General features: G+C 35.7%; 1 protein-coding gene across 1 annotated transcript; it reads left to right on the plus strand.

Moving 5' to 3' along the window:
- The first annotated feature begins 962 nt into the window (after positions 1-962).
- Positions 963-9,193, plus strand: LOC123528603 (uncharacterized). Its single transcript, XM_045308438.2, has 4 exons — positions 963-1,497; positions 4,171-4,347; positions 5,672-5,806; positions 6,598-9,193. The coding sequence occupies exons 1-4, from the start codon at positions 1,224-1,226 to the stop codon at positions 6,726-6,728; spliced, it is 717 nt and encodes a 238-aa protein (XP_045164373.2). The 5' UTR covers positions 963-1,223; the 3' UTR covers positions 6,729-9,193.
- The last annotated feature ends 12,557 nt before the right edge of the window (positions 9,194-21,750 follow it).

Raw genomic sequence — 21,750 nt, forward strand, 5'->3', positions numbered from 1 at the left:
CTGCTGCTGCTGCAACTGCCACTACCACTGCTACTACTACTACTACTGCTTTCTATTGTTGCCGCTACCGTACTTTACTGCCACTGCTAAGTATTGCAACTTCTATTAATACTAAGTTCTAAGCTAGCAGTTTCTTGTGCAGTTTTCTTCTGAACAATTACTTCATACCGAAGTTTGCAGGGATTATTGACACTGGTGTGTTTTGTGAACGTATTGTGAATTGTTATTTTCCTGAAAAAAATGTATACATCAAGATACAGCGTCTAGAAATAGAATCCCTTTTCCCGTTGCGGAATGCTCTGATTTCTGTGTCAAGTGATGGTATCTGGGGCTAATGGTCAGACGGAAGGACGGATGGACGGACAAGGGCAAATCTATATGCCCCCCTCCCCCGAGTGGAGGCATAAAATGCAGCAATTAGGCCTTAGATACATGAGTTATCACTAAATTTGACCGAATGACCGGAGGTCGTTTTTTTATGGGAGTCAATATTCTTCGTGAGGTTCAGTTTACTTCACGTGGGGGAGTCATAGTACTATGATCTGGAGGTCATAATACTATGACCGGGGGTCACTTTTTCTATAGAATAATGACCGGGGGGTCATTATTCTATGGGGGTCGAAATACTTCATTACACCGGCACTTTTCCTTTTATCTTTAAAAAAAATCTTAAAATGACATAAACACATCAGTAAAGAAGAGAGTGTATGTCACATTTGTGAATAAAATGATTTAATGGACGATCTTTACGAACGTCCAGCTAAATCGTTCGTAAACAGCACATTTATTACAATTTTCGTGTAAAAATTATGGTTCATTTCATGGATACTATGAAAAAAAAACTTGCATATTATTGTTAGAAATCATAAAAATGTGTAGTGTTGTTTATTTAGCGTTAGTGATCCATCAGCCCTGAATACTGAATACTTGTGCACTTGTGTTTATTTGTGGTATTACTCGTATATACTCACCACTTAATGTCGGAATCTTACTAGTATAAACGCGCGGGCGTAATTTCTGTTGTTGTTTTTATCAAACAGCGGAAAACATCTGTATTATAGAAAGCGTCATTTCCTCGTTGAAAGATAAACATTTTTACTACTGCAGAAACGTTTCAAGCAGAAGCTATTTCTGCGGTGATTCACCTGGTAGTAATTAGTGTTGTACATAAAGAACAGAGGCAAGGAGGTTAAGAATTATTTGAGATTGTTTCCTGTTTCACGATGAAAAACTTAATGGAATTTAAAGTCTATTTATTCAGTGTGTTGACAGTTGCTTACGGCTGTTCAGAACCGGAGGGTGGTTACAAAGAGCCCACGCCGGCGGACAATGTTTTCTATTCAAAACACGTCGTCGTCGGTGAAGTAACTGAACTTTTACAACCGGATCCTATTTTCGAAGATATGTATGGCAATAGTACCTACGGTGCCATGGTAACGGTCCGGTGTACATACAAGGGCGGACCACTACCCGGGCGTATTCAGATAGGAGGGGCAGGTATGTGGATACCTTACTTAGAAAAAGTGATGTCGAATCTTGCATTTTTATAACATAACAACGCTTGTGCACCTTTTTGCATACGACTACAACTTACTTTTCTGTAGATTAAAATTCTTTACTATTCGGTTTTTAAGGAGCCTACTGAAATAAAGTAATTGTAGAATCCAAGCGGCAATTAACGTACTGAATATAAAATCAGGGGTCTGTCAGATGAAAATTTTCCCGAGGGGTTGTCTCAAACGCTTTACATGATCCTATTCATACTAGATTCTAATAAGGTTGGGCTGGTCAACTTACCAATGTTCTGGATGATAGCATTTCAATTTCTTAAGAAAATAATACAAATGTATATGTACTACTTATCTATATGTATCTTCTGTAAATTCATCTGAGAGTAAAATTTCAATTTTCTAGTGGCTAAGTCCGCAAAAAGGAAATATTTTTGTTGACACTTGTATAGTGACATACTATGCAGAAAACGTTTTAATATCCCCTAGAGCAAACTGTTTTGTCAGTTTTATTTTATTAGTATGAACCCCATAATGCAAACAGTGTTATTTTTTGTGTATATATATATATATTTGGTTGGTTCATTGCTTAACATAATAGAAAACAATTAAATAAAATTTTCTTTCAGATAATAATTTGTAAAAGGAAAAATGAATGCTTTCTTAATTCATATGTCATACAGACTTAGCAGGGAAAAACATACAAGCTACATTTAAAACACGTAAACGCAATATTCAGATGTCATCTAAATACTCTGTCTCATTTGTTCATAGGAGAAAATTTCTGTATTATCGATGAATTCGTTTGATTTATGGTGTAACTGCATGGATACTATATGATAGACTTACGAATTTTCCGCAAGTAACAAGTAACTGACAAATGGTATATACATGTACTGACGTATTCTCCGCAGTTGAATGACAGATGTTATATACACGTATTAGTTTAGTTTATACTAATTTGTTTTAGCTCGATTGTGATGAAAGCTTGAACGTTTGAACCACTCTCGAGTCCGCTTCCTGGAAAAACCAATACTGGTGTTATATCTCCTTCTTCTTCTTGGCGTTCACCCAGGTGTTATATGAGAAGTCATGGTCGTGACCCCAGTGGGGCTCAAACCCACGACCCCGTGAACTCCGCAAGTAACTGACAAATGCTTCATACAAGTACTGACGTGTGCTCCGCAAATGACTGACAAATGCTATATACAAGTATTGACATGAGCGCCGCAGGTAACTGACAAATGCTATATACAAGTATTGACGTGCTCTCCGCAAGTACTGACAAATGCTATATACAAGTATTGACGTGCTCTCCGCAAGTGACTGACAAATACTATATACAAGTATTGACGTGAACGCCGCAGGTAACTGACAAATGCTATATACAAGTAATGACGTGCTCTCTGCAAGCGACTGACAAATGCGATATATACAAGTACTGACGTGCTCCCCGCAGGTGACTGACAAATGCTATATACAAGTACCGACGTGTTCTCCACAGTTGACTGACAAATGCTATATACAAGTATTGAAGTGCTCTCCACAAGTACTGACAGATGCTATATACAAGTAATGACGTGCTCGCCGCAAGTGACTGACAAATGCTATATTCAAGTATTGACGTGCTCTCCGCAAGTGACAGACAAATGCTATATACAGATATTGACGTGCTTTCCTCAAGTGACTGACAACTGCTATATTCAAGTATTGACGTGCTCTTCGCAAGTGACTGACAAATGCTATATGCAGATATTGACGTGCTTTCCTCAAGTGACTGACAAATGCTATATACAAGTATTGATTTGCTCTCCGCAAGTGACTGACAAATGCTATATTCAAGTATTGACGTGCTTTCCGCAAGTGACTGACAAATGCTATATTCAAGTATTGACGTGCTCTCCGCAAGTGACTGACAAAGGCTATATACAGGTATTGACGTGCTTTCCGCAAGTGACTGACAAATGCTGTATACAAGTATTGACGTGCTTTCCGCAAGTAACTGACAAATCCTATGTGCTCTCCGCAAGTGACTGACAAATTCTATATACAAGTACTGACGTGTTCTCCGCAAGTTACTCACATAATGCCGTATGCAAGTACTGACGTGTTCTCCACAGTTGACTGACAATTACTATATAAACAAGTACTGACGTGCACTCCGCAAGTTACTTAGTCAAGATACCGACTCTGGACGGAGATCTAATGAGATATGGTCTTTTATCATATTGTCGTTTTAAGTTAACACTCGTCCTATCTGGGGATTCAACTCGTGACCCCTAGTCACATTGAGCAAAAGCAGAAGTCTTTCCAATGCTCTAGATGTTTTGGAGGAAATTATATGCGACATTTTACAACCATCTAAACAATTGGCGTTAACTAGATCAATTTGTTCAACATAATATTTGTAAAATTCCATCAACATTATTTGTCTAAACAACATTTATTAAAGGGTAAGTTGTCAGCAGAATTAAACAAATACACACACTGTCATTTCTGACCTTTACAATTGAAAAAAATGTTGCGACTGCCAATTTGACCCTAAGGTTAAACGTTTGAGCCATAGAAGAATATTTACGAAACTTGACTCGAAAGGTGATAAACCTTTTTGTATATTACATTATCACGGTAATATCACTACTTACCTTCTTTTTTATTTCAGGTTATATACCGGGACACTGCTCATCTAAAGACCTGGAGAAAGGAAAGAAATATGTATTGTTTCTACGCGGAAAAGAAGAGAATGGACACTCATACGAACAAAGCCAAATAGCCGTCTTAGAAGATGAATTGAAGAATTATTTAAACGTCTGTGACCTACACATGCAGTATCCTGAAGGTGAGTTACAAGTTTGAGCCTAAGTAGACAATATTTAAAAAAAATGCTATTCATTTTAGAGAATGATTTACGTAATTCATAATTTCAATTACTGTGCGTTACCTACTGATCAATATGCATTCGGTATAAATGCTGTGCGCATATTTCTTCGCTATAAACGCGTTCAGATGCATGTACATTCTGTGAATAAAGATGCAAATGAAATGGCAATAAGGCATGTGTTATACTTTTTACCAGTTGTTTCTCGACTATTAAAGGAGACTGAATTCAATAACATGCAGTGTGCAAAGTAGACGCAATTTCCGTTTACACGAATATAATTGGTATTCAAAACATGCAGTAAGTTGCGCCTAGTGGGGAATGTCTTTGTTAATTATAAAATCGAGAGTTTTTTTTTTTTTGTAACTGAAGAATGCAAGCAGATGTGTTGCAATGGTAAATTTCTCTTCGCAGGAAAAATAAAACTCATAAAATGCTGCCGCATCTTCAAATATAATGCACTTATATTTTTTTTCTGTCTGTATCGCTCGGCTGATTATTATCCTGAGCTAACAAAATGACGCCAACAACACTCACGTAGTTCAGTAGGTCTTATCGTTCGGAGTTCTACTGAGCTAGTAGTAAATTGTATTACAAACGTGCAAGTATTTTCTTTACGCGTAATCACATAGCAATAGACCATCAATTCATTAACATCACATTTTAGGCAGTTTAATGACAAAACCCGTATTAGTGACAAAAAATTGAAATAACAAAATATCCACGGTATATGTTATAATCAAATGCAACTACATTTAATCACATGGCAACAAAAAGTAATATGAGCCGTACCATGAGAAAATCAACATAGCGGCTTTGCGACCAGCATGGATCCAGACCAGCCTGCACATAAGCGCAGTCTGGCCAGGATCCATGCTGTTCGCTTTCAAAGCCTATTGAAATTAGAGAACCGTTAGCGAACGCACTATGTTGGTTTTCTCATGGCGCGGCTCAGTTATTATGTATCTTGTGACTTTTCAAGACAAGTAGTGACATCCGCAAAATACTTTAAATATGCATGTTGAATTAAATAGAACACACTTTTCCACGGAGAAATTTTCATTAGTATTTACGAGTTTGTTGCATATCCACTGTAGTTTGCAGTAACAAAATGATTGCGGTAGATACGGAGGGCTTAACATAATACTTTTTAGCAATGCATATCCGTACGCGTCGTAATTCACACGACATCAAACATTTCTAAGGCAGAAGAAACTAGAAGGAATGAACCAACATATCATGGTTTCATGTGAAATATTGCTACATGTTATATTTGTTTTTCCAGAAAAAGGTATGGCGTTGGAGCGTCCTGTGTGTCCTGCTGCAAGCAAACTTGACACGTGCAAGCGCCACGGTGAAGCAAAACAACCGAAAACGGTGGAGATAGTCACCGTAAAATCAAAACCGGTTTATACGCAAGGTACGTTTTGTGTTTATGTACTTAACTGAAAACAGTGTCTATCTTATACAGTCAGGTGAAAATGCTTTTTGTTGTAGTATGTCAGTTACATTTATCCTGGGAATTTTTAAATTATGAATCTGTTTCACGGAAAGCCTTCCTGGACTGTCAATATCAGAACGTTTTATCCTGTACCATTTCTGTTACAAACAGTAGTTTAAGTGCAAAAGTTTTTGCAGTTTTAGTGTAAAGGTTTTGCTGAGAAAACCAGGCTGCATTATAAAACATTCAGATGAATAGTATTCCCGAATTTTGTAGTCAATGTGACAGCATTTCTCACATTATACCGATCCTCATCATGATTTGCGATAATTACACGCTACACATCTGATTTTCAAACGAAACATCGCGGGGATTCCTATGCAAATGTCGATATATACTTTTATGAGGAATACTTAAGAGCCATTTTTTTTAAATTTTGTGGATATAGAATTGTTTTATTGGCAGAAGAAAATGAGAGAGAAGTTTGTAACATTAAAGTTAGGTAAAACTCCAGATCAGTAGTTTTACCAGGTCAGATAATTTCAGTTTGCAATGAACACTCAGCCCCATACATTTCTCGCCCTTAGTTATCAGTTTCAAGAAAGGCCTAACACCACCTTGTTCAACCGTTAAATACCACTTTTAACTCTAGTTCGGCGGTTACTACTGCAACTCAGTATTACCTGTTGAACACGTTGTACATGCTAGATTTCATACATAAGTCGATAATTCGGATTCATTATGTCGATATATTTGTTTTCATTTAACAGGTGAAAACACGGAACAGACGCCGGAGCCCGTCGTTGGAAAGAGCAAGACAGACGAGCAGAATACGGCCATGACAGTGATGACGTCACTATCCGCAATTTTAGTCTGTGTTGTGATTCAGTTAATGATGTGAATGAATCATCATTCGTTAGGAAAGAGCAATTTCATAAGGAAAATTTACTAAAATTACAAAATTTTAAACATTACTCCTCTATTGTATCGCTTTCAGTCTATCCACAGCATACAGACTGGTTATTACATGAGCTGCACCATGAGAAAACCAACATAGTGCGTTTGCGACCAGCATGGATCCAGACCAGCCTGCGCATCCGCGCAGTCCGGTCAGGATCCATGCTGTTCGCTAACAGTTTCTCTAATTGCAATAGGCTTTGAAAGCGAACAGCATGGATCTTGACCAGACTGCGCGGATGCGCAGGCTGGTCCGGATCCATGCTGGTCGCAAACGCACTATGTTGGTTTTCTCATGGCGCGGCTTACATAAGCTTCCCTTATTTATAGACTTGCATATTTAACTGTTCGTGGAAATTAAAACCAAAGGATCAATATACTACCTGATTTGTGTCACACATAGAAATACAAAAAAATATACAATGAGGTTCAGTGAAATTTGAACAAAAGAATAAATAAACTCGCAGACAACACAATTAACTTCAGATTCGCTGCAAAAATAATGAATGCAGTGGGTTTGTCATCCTTATGAGTCATAGCCCTTCATAAGGCAAAGGTCAATTAAATATAAAGTAACTGCTAATATTTTCAATCGACACCACAGAACAATCAGATTTAGATTTGACATAGATATTGGGACCAATAAATTATGTTATCATTTTCTTCTAAAATTCTGACCATGTTTGAAAAATTGACTGCATATTAGTTTTTGCAGCTATAAGATATCAAACAAAACAAGGTACACTCACTGCTGCACTACCCATTAGGTCAAATCATAGGAAAGAACATGCTAACACTCTTGAGACAACATTTTGACTTCATAAAACTTTGTCAGAATGTTTTGTTTTCTCTCTATTAAATCTAGACTAAGTTCAAAATTGGTTTACCTGATATAAAAAAAAACTAGATCACTGGATCAATCATAGAAAAAAAACATTGTTAACACTCTATCTAAAGACCATATTTTTTCATTTAATCTTCATAAAAAATGTGAAAATGTTTATCTCCGTGAAATATATTTCAGATTCAAAACTCGGTTATCTGAGATCTTGAAGCAGGTCACATGGTCAAATCATGGTAAAACCTTTTTAACACTCTAGAGGCAACATTTGCTACTTGATAGTCATAAAACTTTGTCAAAATCTTTGTCACTATGAAATCTAGGTAAGGTTAGAAACTGGATTATTTAGGTCAAATACTAGGTCACTGGGTCAAACCATAGAAGACATTGTTTGCACTCTAAAGGGCAAATTTTCTGCCTGATTTTCATGAGACTTGGTCGGAATGTTTGTCTGTTTTAAATGTAGGATAAATTTGTAACTGGTATAAAGTCAAATCAAAGAAAAATCTTTGTTAACACTTTAGAGGCAACTTTTGAACTTGATCATCTTGTAAATCTTTGTCAGAATGTTTGCCTATATGAAATCTAGATCAAGTTCAGAAGTGGGGTACCAAAGGTCAGAAACTATGTCACTAGGTCAAATCATTGAAAACACTTCGATACTGATCAGCCGGATATACATAAAACATGGTCAAAATGTTTGTCTCTATGAAATCTAGGCCATATTAAATACAGTGTTATCTGGGTTGAGAACTAGGTCAGGCGACCGATACAGGGTCTTCAGGGCCCTCTTGTATACAAGAACTGATTAATTGTTATTGTATTTGTGTGCCAAGTATGTGTCTCGGTGTTGTATGACGTATTTGTATTTTATATTATATAAATATAGAGAATGATTGGTGCGGTTCACTTATTATACACTTATGCTATTTGTAACTTTTATTACAGTACAGAACTAAACAGTTTTCAAGAGGCAATTAATTATCCTATTATAGCTGGTTAATTAAAGAACGTCTTACTATTTTAAAATACTAGTAATGCAATAAAAAAGAAGCATATAGGCTTAATTAATACAGGAAAAAAAGAGGTTCCAAGAAAGTGCGTACTTTCATTGTAATTGCAGACTTGTTTTGTGTAACTACAGTAGACTGTAGTATCTCTGTCCTGTACTGTTTTAATGGAATTTTAGAAACAGGAGTGATAATGTATTGATGTATATGCCCGGACTGGCCAACCATATATATTTTATCGCCGTCATCTTCTTTATATAGTGTTTCATATTTGTGCTTAGCTTAAATTCACAGGTGCTCGTCCAGTTATTGTGACTAGTGGGCAATCCCTTCCTCTTAACCTAAGAAATTATAACTCCACAGATATCAATTGTGATAAAAACAACAACAAAAGATAAACTGCTACATTAGGATTACATGAAATATTTCAGAGTTTCTCCCTTTTCATTCTGGTGTTTGGACCTAATGGATAAATACTGCACGGGCACGTGTCTCACTTGCGGCATATCTACTGTATACTTATTATACTTTGTAATAAAATGATGCATAGGTTTATAACATATTGTTTCATTTACTCAAGGTTTGCTGACTTGCAATACTTACATGACATGTTGTTTTAGAATGCATCCAGATTAACTGTCAGTGGCACCAGTTGATCAACATACACTTTCCCACCAATGATTATCGCGGTCAAACTAAGTCAGACTGTTAAACACGGTCAAACTCAAAAGTGATGCAATTTGTACTACTGAACGATGTTTTAGTATCGTCAATTTAGTTTAATGACCAGTTACCATTGTCTTGTCAATATGTATTACTGATCAGCTGTCATGGTCTTGCCGGTTTGTATTTTGTGACCAACTGTCACGATTTTGTTAATATGTAATTTTGACAGTATTTCGCGGTATGGTCAGTTTCACTTAATCACTAGCTGTTTCTGTTTAGTCCATGTTTATAACTGACAAGCTGTCATGGTCTTGTTACTTTAGATTACAGAGCATTGCCATTGTCTGGCCAATTTAGAGTGTAGATTGCTGATCATTATTATGATCATGTCAATTTAGAATGCTTACTGCAACCGCGGTCATGGCAGTTAAGACGGCTATCACACCCGCTGTCAAGTTAATATAGATTATTGACCATAATCATCGTCCTACCAATTCAGATGACTTACCACTACCATGAACATATTCACGTGGTTATTTTCATGGCCATACCAGTATAGATCGCTGATCACTGACAAACTTAGACGACTGATCACTCTCATGGTCACGTGAATGTAAATTGCCAGTTATCACAGGAACACTAATTAAGACACATTAAGCTAGACTGCTGATTAACTTTTATGATATCACCAATTTAAAACTCTTGTTAACGCCGTGGTCAAGTCAATTTAGATTGCTGATCATTGTTACAGTGATGCAAATAGTGCCGATTACCCTCATATTCACAGTAGTTTTAACCCCTGCCATGGCGATTTTATGACCATGGTGTCAAGGTCATGCTTTTTAGATAGCTGACCATTGTCATTGTGATGGCAATAAAGATTCCTGACAATTGCAAGAATAAAGTCAACTTAAATTGCTGATCATTGTCATGGTAAAGATTCCCGACATTACCAGAATAAAGTCAACTTGAATTGCTGATCATTGTCATTGTAACGGCAATAAAGATTCCTGACAACTGCAAGAATAAAGTCAACTTAAATTGCTGATCTTGTCATGGTAACGTCAATAAAGATTCCCGACATTGCCAGAATAAAGTCAACTTAAATTGCTGACCATTGTCATTGTAACGGCAATAAAGATTCCTGACAATTGCAAGAATAAAGTCAATTTAAATTGCTGATCATTTTCATGGTAACGTCAAGAAAGATTGCTGATAATCGCCAGGGTAAAGTTAGATTGCTGATCATTGTTACGGTTTTGGCAGTTAAGATAGCGAATCATTGTCATGGTAACGTAATGGTAATATAATAGACCAAACTTGCAAATATCTCAAAAATGTACGAGTGTGTAGAAGAACGGTGGTATATGTTAAGATGCACAGTAATTTTTTTTTGTCACGATATATCCTCGAATGTATGCAATCGGATACATCGTCCGAACAACATCGACAAAAATGCTGTATAATGCCTTGCTCGTGGTATGAACATTTAGCCCCTCTACGTTGGTTAGGTGGTATACTGAAGAGAAAATTGGTGCTGAGACAAGAAAATGCAGATAAGTTTTATATAAATTTCTTTTTCTTATACATAAAAAATATTTAGTAACAAGAAAGACTTTGATTGTTCGGCTATTCATTCAGAATTCAAGCTCTGTGCACAGTCCAGATTACTTATAACATGGGATATGTTAACGTTACTCTGCGATTGGAGATAAATAAAAATGCGGCCGACGATATAGGCTACGGAAGCTTATTAGGGCCTACAGTTGGTGAGATGTTTTGTGCTAAGTCGACTTGTCTTTACTCGCCTAGATAAGATGTTTTACACATGTCAGTAAAATTTATTGACAAAGATTAAAAGTATAGAGGTAATGCAACTTAACCTTTCGCGATATGCTCGATGTTTTTCTCTTTTCGACTTCACTTTTCTCGATATGCTCGATGTTTTTCACTTTTCGACTTAACTTTTCTCAATATGCTCGATGTTTTTCTATTTTCGACAAATATTTAATTGAAAAAAATATACATCGTGATTTTCGAGATAAACATTGTGAGACGGATGGACAGACAGACAGATGGAGAGTAAACCTATAGTAATCTCCATATTTCCATGTATTCACATACCAAATTACATTAACCTAGCCACTATATTTTTTGTCATCAAAGGATCCATATGGGAAAACTATATTTTGACTATTTCTGTTGCCATAGCAACATGAATTTTAACAAAGTGCTGTTCATAATTTCAATATTGCCCTCTATTCACATACAAAATTACATTGATCTAGTTAGCATCAAAGCTTTGATAGTGTTTGATATATTTAGTCGAGCTGAAAAGGACAATCATATATAACTGAATGGGAGGGAGGAGGGGAGGGGGCGGGGGCGTGTGGAAGTGCTCTTTTGAAATTTCACATGTTCATACTAAAATAGAGCTGGAAAATAAAAAAAAAAATAACTGGGGGAGGGATGTCACCCTGATGGAGGGGTGCAGGGTGTCGGGATGCGGGGAACTGTTGTTTTGAAATTTCACATTTTCACAATAGCTGAACAAAAGATTTTTTAAGGAGTGGGGGGGGATGGATGGGGGGGTGGGGGGTCACCTCAGTGTGGGGAGGGGGTTGTGATGTGGGGGTGGGGTGGAAGAGGGGGAAGTGTTGTTGTGTTATTATGAAATTTCACATGTTCATATTGAAATATAGCTGAAAAATAAAATCATAAATGAAACAATAATTCTGTGCAGACAAGACCACAAATTAGACAAAGTTTGCCCTTTTAAGGGGATATAACTCTCGAGTCAATCACGGGATATGCCTGGTTCAAGAAAGGAACCAAGATCTTTTGGTGGTAAAAGTTATGTGCAAGTTTAGTTAAAATCAACTCACAAACAAGAAGGGTTTTTATTACAAAAACACATGTCTCCCCCAGCCTCCATGATTTGTTACAGTGACTATTTGTGCCAAGTAATTTGAAAATCCTTTAAGGGGTTTAAACAATACAGCCCGGGCACGATTTGTGAAGGACAGACGGACGAACTTACAGGATTTGTGGGGTAATCCATTATATTACCTATTATCTTCATTTGATCCTTTTAACCTCACAATACTATTTTTTAACCCCACAATACCAATTTAACCCCAGAATGACCACAACCTTAGAATGTCAAATTCAACAGAAACGCTAACCCCAAATTTACATGTGGGCACGTCGGGACAGACAGACGGACAGACAGACAACTCGGGGAAAAACAATATGTCTCCCTAGAATATTTCTGGCGTAGACATAATGAAACCATCACTGTGCAGACAAGACCAATATGGGCAATTTTTGAACCTGACGTGTTTAAATATCACGTGGCATGCATAATTATATCGCCTTAAAGCAAACGTTCTCGAGAAAAAGATGTAACAAGTCGAGTAAATTATGTTGAAATACCAAATACATTTATCTTCTTGTTATGTTTCTTGACAACTTCGCTGAAAGATCTAGTTAGACGTGTAGAAGTTAATCGCATTGACAAATATTTCACGCAATTCGATAAAAAAACTATGCGTAATGATTAAAAACATTTACGTATAACATATTAATTATCACGCCTTCATCAGATGCTTTTGTTCAAAACGAAAAGACACAAGTTGACTTGACGCGGAACTTTTAGATAAGTGGAGGCCCTGATAAGCTTCCGTAATAGGCGTTAAGTTGGTCTGCAGTTTGCAGTTTGCAGTTCGCAATTCGAATTGCAAACCGCAAACTATTTTGCATTTTGCAGTTCGAATTGCAAACTGCGATTCGTATGGTGTTTTGCAGTTTGCGATTCGAATTGCAAAATGAATTTTTAATTTGCAATTCAAGATTTGTATGAACCGCGATTGCTTTCCGAGAAAGCAAGTTCAAGTTCAACATTTTTATTTAAGTCTCATCTTTGTGTACATTTATATAATACATACATAAAAGATTTAATTAACACTGTACCACAAAGACAATCTATACAGATTTGCAAGAGACTATAATATACATTAGATAAAATTATAATAGTCTAAAACACATCTTATCTTACAAAAAAGCTGTTATTGTTTTGGGCTTTTTAGGATTGAAACTTTAACAATTCAATATAATTTGTACATTGTAATATAATTGCAAACTGCAAAACATTTTGCATTTTGCAGTTCGAATTGTAAATTGAACTTTTATTTTGCGATTCAAGATACATATGAAGCGCATTCTTTTAGGCTTTGAAATCTAACATTTCAATTTAATTTTCACTTTGTAATTTGAATTGCAAACTGCCAAACATTTTGCATTTTGCACTTCGAAATGCAAATTGATTTTTTATTTTGTTATTCAAGACTAATATAAACCACAATCGCTTTCCGAGAAAGATTTTATTGTTTTAGGCTTTTAAGGATTAAAAATTAAACATTTCAATCTAATTTGCACATTGTAATATGAATTGGAAACTGCAAAACATTTCGCATTTTGAGGTTCGAATTGCAAAATGAATTTTTATTTTGCGTTTCACAGTATATGTAAACAGCGATTCGTTGTCCGAGAAAGATGTTATTGTAATTTGCTTTTCAGGCTTTGAAATTTAACATTTCTATCTAATGTCACTTTGAAATTTGAATTACAAACTGCAAAACATTTTGCATTTTACAGTTCGAATTGCAAAATGAATTTTTATTTTGTGGTTCAAGTTATATATGAAGATATATGAAGGCGATTCTCTTTCTAAGAAATATTCTATTATTTTTTGCCTTTCAGGCCTTATTATTAAAGATTTCAATCTTATTTGCACTTTGTAATTTGAAATGCAAACTGCAAACTTTTTTGTTTTTTGCACTTTGCTACGGAAGCTTATTAGGGCCTACAGTTGGTGAGATGTTTTGTGCTAAGTCGACTTGTCTTTACTCGCCTAGATAAGATGTTTTACACATGTCAATAAAATTTATTGACAAAGATTAAAAGTATAGAGGAAATGCAGCTTAACCTTTCTCGATATGCTCTATGTTTTTCTCTTTTCAACTTAACTTTTCTCGATATGCTCGATGTTTTTCACTTTTCGACTTAACTTTTCTCAATATGCTCGATGTTTTTCTATTTTCGACAAATATTTAATTGAAAAAAATATACATCGTGATTTTCGAGAAAAACGTGAGAAAAATTTAAGTTGAAGGTCACCGTGACCATGACATTTGACCTAGTGACCTCATTCTCAGTTAGGGCCAACTAAGGCACTGGGAGATCGTTGTGGCAAAGTTTCATCAAAATTCATTCAGTAGTTTCAGAGGAGATGCGGAAGAACTGACTCACGGACGGATGGACAGACAGACAGATGGAGGGTAAACCTATAGTAATCTCCATATTTCCATGTATTCACATACCAAATTACATTAATCTAGTCACTATAAGTTTTTGTTATCAAAGGATCCATATGGGAAAACTATATTTTGACTACTTCTATTGCCATAACAACATGAATTTTAACAAAGTGTTGTGCATAATTTCAATATTGCCATCTATTCACATACAAAATTACATTGATCTAGCTAGTATCAAAGCTTTGATAGTGTTTGATATATTTAGTCGAGCTAAAAAGGACAATCATATATAACTGAATGGGAGGGAGGTGGGGAGGGGGCGGGGGCGTGTGGAAGTGCTCTTTTGAAATTTCACATGTTCATACTGAAATAGAGCTGGAAAATAAAAAAAAAAAATAACTGGGGGAGGGATGTCACCCTGGTGGGGATGGTAGAGGGGTTGGGGGTGGGTGCAGGGTGTCGGGATGCGGGGAACTGTTGTTTTGAAATTTCACATTTTCACATGTTTATATTGAAAATATAGCTGAACAATAGATTTTTTTTAATGGGTGGGTGGGGTGGGGTCACCTCAGTGTGGGGAGGGGTTGTGATGTGGGGGTGGGGTGGAAGAGGGGGAAGTGTTGTTGTGTTATTATGGAATTTCACATGTTCATATTGAAATATAGCTGAAAAATAAAATCATAAATGAAACAATAATTCTGTGCAGACAAGACCACAAATTAGACAAATTTTGCCCTTTTAGGGGATATAACTCTGGAGTCAATCATGGGATATGCCTGGTTCAAGAAAGGAACCAAGATCTTTTGGTGGTAAAAGTTACGTGCAAGTTTAGTTAAAATCAACTCACAAACAAGAAGGGTTTTTATAACAAAAACACATGTCTCCCCCCAGCCTCCATGATTTGTTACAGTGACTATTTGTGCCAAGTAATTTGAAAATCCTTTTTGTGAAGGACAGACGGACGAACTTACAGGATTTGTGGGGTAATCCCTTATATTACCTATTATCTTCCTTTGATCCTTTTAACCCCACAATATTATTTTTTAACCCCACAATACCAACTTAACCCCAGAATGACCACAATCTCAGAATGTCAAATTCAACAGAAACGCTAACCCCAAATTTACATGTGGACACGTCGGGACAGACAGACGGACAGACAGACAACTCGGGGAAAAACAATATGTCTCCCTAGAATAATTCTTTGGTAGACATAATGAAACCATCACTGTGCAGACAAAACCAATATAGGCAATTTTGAATCTGACGTGTTTAAATATCACGTGACATGCATAATTATATCGCCTTAAGGTAAACGTTCTCGAGAAAAGGATGTAACAAGTCGAGTAAATTATGTTGAAATACCAGATACATTTATCTTCTTGTTATGTTTCTTGACGACTTCGCTGAAAGATCTAGTTAGACGTGTAGAAGTTAATCGCATTGACAAATATTTCACGCAATTCGATAAAAAAGTATGCGTAATGATTAAAAACATTTACGTATAACGTATTAATTATCACGCCTCCATCAGATGTTTTTGTTCAAAACGAAAAGACACAAATTGACTTGACGCGAAACTTTTAGATAAGTGGAGGCCCTAATAAGCTTCCGTACTTTGCAGTTCAAATTGCAAAATGAACTTTTATTTTGTAGTTCGAGAGAGATATATATATAATCCGCGATTCGCTTTCCATAAAAAATGTTAATATTTTGAGCAGCTCGGGCTTTAACATTGAATATTTCAATCACGTTTTTCTTTTCTGCGATTCGCGATTCGAATGGCAAAATGAAGTTTTACTAATTATTCATTATATATATGAATTGTGATGTTTTGAGCTTTTCAGTGTTTAAATTTGAATATATTTCAGGCTTTAAAATCGAACTTTTCAGTCACTTTTGCGCTTTGTATTTTTGATTGCTAACTGCAAAATATTTTGCGCTTTGCTTTTCAAATTGAAAAATGATTTATTTTTTTTTTTGCCCTTTAAGATATAAATTAATCGCGATTCGCTTTCCGAAAAAGATGTTCATGTTTTGAACTTTTCAGAATTTTGAATTAAACATTTCATTCTCATTTGCGCTTTGCATTTCAAAATGAATGTATGGATAATGCACGTTTTTTTTTCTTGTTATAACATCTGCAGAATCCCGAGGGATCGGTTTGTGCCCAAGCTCGGTAGGGCGAGAGTACCAACGTATCCCGAGGGATATCTGATGATGTTATAACACGAAATGAACATGCGTTAACGCAATTCTACCATAAAACGCACATAAACAGTTTTAATAGCACGTGGACACGAGAACACGTTTACTCTCCTGTTAAAACATCCTCGAAACGTGTCAAGAACAGCAGTTTTATGCTAAATTTTAATTTTGCGATTCAAGAAAATTAATATATACTGCGATTTGCTTTCCGAGAAAATAATTTTCAGGCTTTAAAATCATTTCTGTGCTTGTAATTTGAATTGCAAACAGCGAAATATTTTCCATTTTGCTTTTTGCAGTTCGAATTTCAAATGCGTTTTTTTCCAATTCCGGTTAAGATTCAACAAGTTGTCTTTTTGGCGATGCTAGGAAAAGAATATGGGCTGATGCACTGACCTCAGATCACAATCAAGGTCAGTAGGTAAGGTTAGTTTAGTTTACTCGGCAAAGAGAAGTATGAACGGAAAATTGTGAAAAATGTATTTCCACATTGGGACTATATTATGTGCAGAAACACAAGCATCAAGAGTTTCTAATAACAATGTACCCCAGTATGCTGGAAACCATATAAATGAATCAGTTGCACAAAGCTATGCCATTTCTGCCCCCCCCCCCCCCCCCCCCTCCCCACTTCAATACGAAGGGAGCAGAAATCAAGATCCCCGCCATCAAACCGTGGTTAGCGCCGGCAATCTCCCACTTGGTACGACCAAAAAAGAATGTCTGGATACGAATCAAGCGTCCGAGGTCTCACGAAAAACAATCTCAGTCGATGTAGCAAATTTTAGCAAAACCCCAATAGGACAATAGGGATGGGGATGTCTAAAGTATTGTGAATGACTATAAATTTGACATTTACCTCACTGAATGCCAGTTACTTGAAACAGAATCTCTTTTGTCTGTATCAGAAAAAAATATAAATATGTATGATATTGTAGATATTGATGGTTATTTGCGATATCTTGCGTATATTTTGATATATTTTTCAGTTTGCGATTCAAATTACAAAGCGAAAATAAGATTGAAACGTTAAATTTTCATGCCTGAAAAGCCCCAAACAATACCATGTTTCTGAGAAATTTCATCGCTATTCAGTATATATATTGAATCTAATGTAAAAAATCATTTTGCAATTCGAACTGTAAAATGCAAAATATTTTGCAGTTTGCAATTCAAATGACAATGCGTAATTGACATTGAAATCTTGAATTCTGAAACGCAAAACAAATATTCATTTTGCAATTTGAACTGCAAAATGCAAAATATTTTAAAGTTTCACGGCTATTCAAATTACAAAGCTCAATTGATATTGAAATCTTGAACTCTGAAACGCAAAATACAAATTCATTTTGCAATTTGAACTGCAAAATGCAAAATATTTTTCAGTTTGCAATTCAAATTACGAGAGCAACTTAGGTTGAAACTTTAAAATTTCAAGACTGAAAAGCCCCTAAAAATACCATGTTTCTGATAAACTTCATCGTAGTTCGATACATATAATTGAATCGAAAATAAAAATGCGTTTGCAATTCGAACTACAAAATACAAAATATTTTAGAGTTTGAAGTTCAAATTACAAAGAGAAATGGACACTGAAATCCTGAATTCTGAAACGCAAAATAAAAATTCGTTTTGCAATTCAAATTACAAAGCGCAATTGACATTAAAATCTTGAATTCTGAAACGCAAAATGAAAATTCATTTAGCAATTCGAACTGCAAAATGCAAAATATTTTGCAGTTTGCAATTCAAATTACAAAGCGCAATTGACATTGAAATCTTGAATTCTGAAACGCAAACAAAAATCATTTTGCAATTCGAACTGCAAAATGCTAAATATTTTGCAGTTTGCAATTCAAATAAAAAACTAGAGATGTTTTTGAGAAAAGCGCATGTCTCCCACAACTGCCCCTATGTAAAATGTCTAGTTTCTTTAGATGGTTTAGACGAGTGGATCCAATTATATGGTCTGGATGAGTGGATCCAATCAGTAATTCAAGGCCATAAATCAAAAGTGCTTGGGTGGATTTGGCTAGTTATCGAACTTGGCTAAGGTCTTATGGCCAAACGCATTTTGTTCAGGTTTAGTGAAGATCGAATGAGAAATGTTGGATTTAGAGAGTGGACAAGAGTAAAAAGGCGGATTTTTCGTAATTCAAGGGCCGTAACTCCAAAATGCCTAGACCGATTTGGCTAGTTATCAAACCTGGCCGAGTCTCATGGTCAAACACATTTTGTTCAAATTTGGTGAAGATCGGAAGAGAAATGTTCGACTTAGAGGGCGAACATGAGTAAAACTGCCAATTTTTCGGTAATTCAAGGGCCGTAACTCCAAAATGCCTGGACCGATTTGGCTAGTTATCGAACTTGGCCGAGGTCTCATGGTCAAACACATTTTGTTTAAGTTTGGTGAAGATCGGAAGAGAAATGTTCGACTAAGAGGGCGAACATGAGTAAAACTGCCAATTTTTCGGTAATTCAAGGGCCGTAACTCCAAAATACATGGACCGATTTGGCTACTTATCGAACTTGGCCGAGGTCTCATGGTCAAACACATTTTTTTCAAGTTTGGTGAAGATCGGATGAGAAATGTTTGAATTAGAGTGCGGACAAGAGTAAAAAGGCCGATTTTTGGTAATTCAAGGGCCATAACTCCAAGACGCCTGGACCGATTTGGCTAGTTATCGAACATGGCCGAGCTCTTTTGGTCAAACACATTTTGTTCAAGTTTGGTGAAAATTGGATGAAAAATGTTTGACTTAGAGTGCGGACAAGCTTTGTGACAGACAGACAGACACACACACACACACAGATACACACACACACACACACACACACACACACACAGACTGGAGTAAATCAATATGTCTCCCACACCACTGTGTGGTGGGAGACATAAAAAACGCAAATAAGACTGAAGTGTAAAAACGCAAATAAGACTGAAGTGTTAAATTTTAAATCCTGGAATATCCTAACCAATACCACTTTTCTAAGAAACTGAAAAGCAGTTTATTACATATATTGAATCGAAAATAAAATGTTTTGCAGTTTGTTATTCAAATTAAAAGTTTCAAAGTTTATTTCATTTTCAGTTTGTACATAATTATATACAAAAACACGAATTTCAATTCTGAAACGCAAAATAAAAATTGTAGTTTGGAATTCAAATTACAAAGCGAAAAGGACATTGAAATACTGAATACTGAAACGCAAAATAAAAACTCGTTTTGCAGTTCGAACTGCAAAATGTTTTACAGTTTGCAGTTCAAATTACAAAGTGCAAATAAGATTGAAATGTTAAAGCAGAATACCCCTAAAAATACCATGTTTCTGAGAAACTGCATCGCAGTTCAATACATAGAGTGAATCGAAAGTAAAAATTCATTTTGCAATTCGAACTGAAAAATGCAAAACATTTTGCAGTTTGCAATTCAAATTACAAAGCGCAAAGGAGACTTAAAGGTGAATTTTAATGTTTCAAAACCGTCTTTAACATCATTCTTGGAAAGCAAATCACGGATCATATAAAAAATCCATTTTGCAATTCGAACTGCAAAATGCAAAACAGTTTGCGGTTTGCAATTCGAACTGCAAATGCAAAACAGTTTTCGGTTTGCAATTCGAATTGCGAACTGCAAACTGCAAACTGCAGACCAGCTTAACGCCTATGCCGACGATTAAAGATTTCTATCGTTTTCAATTGTAGTCATCGTCAAGGGATCCCTGCAGTGTCAGTTTTACAGCATGATGTTTAACGGCGATATGTTTTGATTATTATTATGATGATGATGATTATTATTATTATTATAATTATGTTAACATGATGATAAAATTATGGTGATAATATAATGAAGATAATATGACGACGATGATGATGATATGATGGTGGTAATTAACGAAGGTATAATGATGAAAGAATGATGAGATGGTTTGATGACGATTGCATGATTGTAATGATGAAATGATGCTGTGATGGTTTGATGATATAATGATGATTATATGTGATGATATGATGACATTTTAATGATGAGGACAAGGCTGGTCACATCCCTCGAACAGGCTTTAAACCTCTGCTGGGCTTTTTATTGCCTGATCGGACTTGAATCAACGGAATATGAGTGCATCACACTGTAACACTAATTACCGGATTGTCGGTCTGTTAGATGTGAAAATACAATGTTAGCTAGCATCATTTGCAGCTCTAATCGTCAATTACAATACCAATACAATAACAATTACGAAATATAGAATAACAAATACTAGTAGTACCTTAGTGTTGCAGGATCTTTGATGTTTTTCCAGTTGTACAGGAAAGTCCTATACTGATGATTAATATACACATTAGCCTAGTTTGAGTCTGTTAGTGCGCGGAACTTTCTTGACTGGCGTGATATCAATTATGATACATATAGGTAAACTTATTATGTATGGTCACCAGAACTGATCAAGTTTATCACTGGATGTATGATCATTAAGTAATTACATTTGCAAAAGGCAGTTCAGTTGTTCTTTATCATCTCGGACGTTTACATAATATGAAAAACTTCATATATTCTATGCATGGGGTAAGCATAGTTAAGGATCCAAATATTCGAATAATTAACTACTTGTCATAAACTGTTTGGACACTGGTATGACTCACTACACGTTGTTTATTATGTGCTGTACTTAAAACAAATTTTGTCCTAAAAATGAGATGTGGAACCAAAATTTGTAGTTCTGTTTGGCGCCATATAACCTATACTGTGTTGGTGCGCCGTAAAAACCAAATAAATAAATAAATTGTCTTTAAAATGTTTGCCTTCTGTAATCGTGGCAATGGACATTTATTATGATGTATATTATCTTTAAATCATGTCTAATGATGAAAAATTAATAAACTATGAAACTTAAACTGGGTGATCACTATGATTGTCATGGTCA

Source organism: Mercenaria mercenaria, chromosome 13 (genome assembly GCF_021730395.1).
Source record: "Mercenaria mercenaria strain notata chromosome 13, MADL_Memer_1, whole genome shotgun sequence".
NCBI lineage: Eukaryota > Metazoa > Mollusca > Bivalvia > Venerida > Veneridae > Mercenaria > Mercenaria mercenaria.